Below are 5,072 nucleotides of genomic sequence, written 5' to 3'. Positions count from 1 at the left end.
GTTTCCGTCGAACGTAACATAGGCTTGGAAATCATTTTGCATGCACCCGATGGAGCTCCTTGGTGACATGGTCCTGTGGAATCTCTCTTCTTTCTATGTGGAGGTAGTGTTAGCGTCCATGCAAGATTGGTGCATGGTTTGCACTAGACGTACCATAGGCTCAGAAATCATTTTGGTCGTACCCGATGGTACCACTAGGTGACAAGGCTCAAGTGGAAGCTCATTTCGGTATGTTTGGAGATAGTGCTAATCTTGACGCAAGATAGGTGCACGGTTTGCGTTGAACACAGCATAGGCTAGGAAATCATTTCGGATGCACCCAATGAAACTCCTAGGTGACGTGGGTCATGTGGAATGTCACTTCTTTCCTTTTGAAGACAGTGTTAGTGTCGGTGCAAGATAGGTGTACGATTTGCGCTAGACGTACCATACGCTCTGAGATCATTTAGGCCGCAACCGATGGTACCACTAGGTGACGAGGCTCAAGTGGAAGCTCGTTTCGGTCTGTTTAGAGATAGTGCTAATCTTGACGCAAGATAGGTGCACGGTTTGTGTCGAACATAACATAGGCTCGGAAATCATTTTGCATGCACCCGATGGAGCTCCTTTGTGACGTCGATCATGTGGAATCTCTCTTCTTTCTATTTGTAGGTAGTGTTAGCGTCGGTGCAAGATAGGTGCATGGTTTGCACTAGACGTACCATAGGCTCAGAAATCGTTTTTGATGAGGACATCCCTTCCATTGATACAACCACACCTGCTGCACAACAAGGTCCGATGACAAGAGCTCGAGCACAACAACTTAATTATCAGGTAAAGTCGTTCCTCGCTGTTCATACAAACTCGTCTCAGAATTGGATGCTACTAAATCATGGTGATGATTGTCTTATTCTTAGGAATGTTGGTCAAGACCCCATTGCCTCATGTTTAGACCCCATGATGAGGATGGAGCAGCCGAACAAGTGGGAATCATCATTAATGGGGCGCTCAGCTCATCTCGAGACAGCAGGAAACACTCCATCAAAAGTACCATAACTCCTTGATACGAGATCCAATGAAGCTGGTTTTTGACTTGTTGGAAAGAGCGCGTCGTCCTCTTTCACATGGGTCCAACCCCACTATCAGAATCTACCGAATCTGTGCGCAGCAAGCCAAAGGACGCACAGACCTACAGCCCATTGAGGGACGCCCAGATTAGGGTTTCCCACTCCCCCTTGTGCTCTCCTCCTTATAAATAGAGCCAGCAGCCATCAGAATGAGGTTGGGTTTTGTTTAGATGCAAGATAGCTGCTGCTTCTTCCTTGTAAACGCGTGTGTCGACTAGACCACCCGATTTGCTTGTTTCAAGACCCCAACTTGTGATTCAGATTCGGCCTTTGGCTTAAATCCGTGAGTTATTTGCTTGTTCATCTTGTTCTTGCTTGTTCTCGGTTGCTTGCAGGTTCATGGTGTTCTTGGCACGGCAAGAACATCACAATCGGAGCCGGTGTACCTGTTGCTAAGGCGCAGCAACCTTGTGGTCGTTGTAGTCGGACAGCCAACGTCGAATCCACCCCAAATCGAGTTTATCCACACTCACCAAAAGATCAGGAACAACCCCTTGTCCCATCATGTGGTAATCAGAGCAAGGTTCTTTGGTGAGTGATTTACCGTTCATTACTTTACCTATAGTCCAGAAATATAAAAATAGGATAGAACTGAAATTCCAAACACAAGTTTGAGCCTTGCTGATCTGCTTAGTTCTTTGCTTGTTGAGTTTGTGGTTTACATCGTGGTGTCAAGTGCTGGTTCTTAGGTTCTAATCCTTTAGAGTTTCGAGTTCTTGTCACGTTTCAGTCACCACACAATCCGTTGTTGCCTTTCCCCCCACTTCAGCCGCTGCAATCTCCACCAATACCACCACAACCAGCAGCAAAAGCACCGCTGTTTTTCTCGACCTTTTCGCTGAAACCCTCACCACCATCACCTTCAGCCGTGCCTACACAAACACTACCTTATGCACCTGTCGTTTTGGTGCAAATCTGAGTACACTCAGTTCTGAAAATAAGAGAGTTCAAATTGCATATTTGTACTACTTGTTGCAATCCTTATCCCTAGTAAAAGAAAGTCTATGCTACTTGCTGCATTCTTGTTATAATCATATTGCAAAAGTTCAGTTTGTGCTACTTGTCGAAAAGAAAAGAAAAGAAAAGAAAAGAAAAGAAAAGAAAAGAAAAGAAAAGAAAAGAAAAAGAAAATAGAAAAGAAAAAGAAAGGAAAAGGAGGAAAGAAAGAAAGAAAGAAAAAAAAGAAGGGTTAAGTTGATGCTATTTACTCTCATCATTTCCATTGTTTGCTACTGTCCGGTGACAACATTTGTGTCTAGGCTCGCGTCTCTAGCACGGGTTAGCCTAGGACCAGCACGGTACTATCTTTGAACACTTATTCAACTTGCATTGACTAACGTGGTTCCAGCTGTACCTTGATTTTTTTTAAGCCACCTACAGCTCCACAAATTATCTACAACGTCACAGGGTTCTACTTGCTACTACTTGTGTTGTTCTTGTCGTCGCCAACACCATCTGCATAGCAAGGTAAGGACTTGTAAGAACTCGGTTGCACATGCTGAGAGAATGAAAATTGTTGCCACCTAATTCAGTTAGTTGGTAGGACATATTTTCTTGTGATTCCCTTGCTACATACTAACCATGGCAGGAGAAGGTGAAAGGACCCCTCCACAATCACCTCGATCAAAAGCCTTGCTGCAACACTTTGAACGCAAAGTGAGGCTCCATGCTGAACACCTTGATGAGGATGTTCGTGTCACCAATGAGCGCCTTGGTCAATTGGAGACGGCTCAGATTGAGACCAACACCAAGTTGGCTTCCTTGGAAGGCACTCTTGGTTCTGTTAATACATCTCTTGTAGGTGTCTTGGAGCGATTGGAGAGGATGGAACAGAATCGCTGTGATGGTTTCGAACGACGCAATCACAACAACAACAACACCATGGGCAGTGCTGCTGGTCATGATGAAGAAGAATATGCAGCGGACACTGAGCTTGATGAGGAGCTGAATGGTCATCGACGCATCGAACAACATCGCCGCCGCCATGAGACAGGTCCTCGCCGACCACGGCAAGAGGTACGTGCCGATGACTCATTTGGCAAGATTAAATTCACCATACCTGCTTTTGATGGGAGGTATAATCCTGATATGTACCTTAGTTGGGAATTAGCTGTTGATCAGAAATTTACTTGCCATGATTTCCCTGAGGACAAACGTGTTAGGGCTGCAACTAGTGAGTTTACTGACTTTGCCTCTGTTTGGTGGTCTGAATACCATCGTAAGAACCCAAATAACACACCAACTTGGGATGCTTTGAAACGGGTCATGCGGGCCAGATTTGTTCCTTCTTATTATTCCCGTGATCTTTTACATAAGTTGCAACAATTGAGGCAAGGATCCAAATCTGTAGAAGAATACTATCAAGAGCTACAAATGGGTATGCTTCGTTGCAGGCTAGAGGAAAATGAGGATGGTGCCATAGCTAGATTTATGGGTGGGCTGAACCGGGAGATTCAGGATATTCTAGCTTATAAGGAATATAATTCTGTCAATCGTTTATTTCACCTTGCTTGTAAAGCTGAACGAGAAGTGCAGGGACGACGAGCTAGCATGAGGGCTAACATTCCTGCAGGTCGTGCTAGCCCGTGGACACCCTCCAATGCTGCTGCACCGTCAACGCGTGCACCCCCACAATCTTCCTCGACCATCAAGCCACGCTCCTCTACAACAAATTCTGTACCATGCCCAAGTGAACCAACTAGAGGAGCAACGGCTACATCTGCCAAGAGTTCATCCTCGGTGGTATCCACGGGGAGAACAAGGGATATTCAGTGCCTACGCTGCAAAGGATATGGCCACGTACGCAAGGACTGCCCAAGCACACGTGTGATGGTTGTGTGAGCTGATGGTGGGTATTCCTCTGCTAGTGATTTTGATGAAGAAACATATGCTTTGCTTGCTGCTAACAATGTAGCGGAAGGAGATGATTTCCAACAAGACGAAGAGCACATTGGGGCTGAAGCTGCTGAGCACTATGAGAGCCTCGTGGTGCAGCGGGTGCTAAGTGCCCAAATGGAGAGGGCTGAGCAAAATCAGCGCCACACTTTGTTTCAAACCAAGTGTGTGATCAAGGAACGCTCTTGCCGTGTGATCATAGATGGAGGAAGCTGCAACAACTTGGCAAGTGCTGAAATGGTGAAGAAGCTTTTGTTGAGCACAAAACCACACCCGCAGCCTTACTACATTCAGTGGCTTAACAGCAGCGGCAAGGTGAAGGTAACACGATTGGTAAGGGTAGAGTTTGCCATTGGTTCTTATCATGATTCCATTGACTGCGATGTTGTGCCTATGCAAGCATGCTCTATGTTGTTAGGTAGACCATGGCAGTTTGATAAAGATTCCTTGCACTTTGGTAAAACAAATCAATACTCTTTTGTGCATAATGACAAGAAGATTGTGTTGCACCCCATGTCCCCTGAGGCTATTCTAAGAGATGAACTTGCTAGAGCTAGCAAACTTAAGAATCAGGCTGTTGCTAGTGAAAATCAGATTGTCGCTAATGAACTTGAGAAACATAAGAAGAAGTCTAGCAAATCTGTTCATCATAATAAAAATGAGATCAAGCTGAAAGGCTCTTGTTACTTTGCCACCAAATCTGATTTGGATGAGATTGATGCTAGTACTACTGTTTGCTATGCTTTGGTTTGCAAAGAAACTTTATTTTCACTCGAAGATACATCTATTTCTTTGCCTCCTGCTGTCACTAATCTTTTGCAGGAGTATGCCGATGTTTTTCCAAAGGAGGTACCACCGGGGCTGCCACCAATTCGAGGGATTGAACACCAGATTGACCTCATCCCTGGGGCTTCCTTGCCTAATCGTGCGCCGTATAGGACCAACCCGGATGAGACAAAAGAGATTCAGAGACAAGTACAAGAATTGCTCAACAAAGGTTATGTGCGTGAGTCTCTTAGCCCTTGTGCCGTTCCCGTGCTTTTAGTTCCTAAGAAGGATGGATCATGGCGC

General features: G+C 45.4%; 1 protein-coding gene across 1 annotated transcript; it reads left to right on the top strand.

Annotated features, from left to right (window-relative positions):
• The first annotated feature begins 2,251 nt into the window (after positions 1-2,251).
• LOC136491732 (uncharacterized) lies at positions 2,252-3,947 on the top strand. The gene has a single exon (XM_066487984.1). The coding sequence runs from the start codon at positions 2,688-2,690 to the stop codon at positions 3,945-3,947; it is 1,260 nt and encodes a 419-aa protein (XP_066344081.1). The 5' UTR covers positions 2,252-2,687.
• The last annotated feature ends 1,125 nt before the right edge of the window (positions 3,948-5,072 follow it).

The sequence above is a fragment of the Miscanthus floridulus genome, chromosome 11, assembly GCF_019320115.1.
Source record: "Miscanthus floridulus cultivar M001 chromosome 11, ASM1932011v1, whole genome shotgun sequence".
Taxonomy (NCBI): domain Eukaryota; kingdom Viridiplantae; phylum Streptophyta; class Magnoliopsida; order Poales; family Poaceae; genus Miscanthus; species Miscanthus floridulus.
Note: the sequence above shows the minus strand (reverse complement) of the source record. Positions and strands in the feature narration are given on the sequence as shown.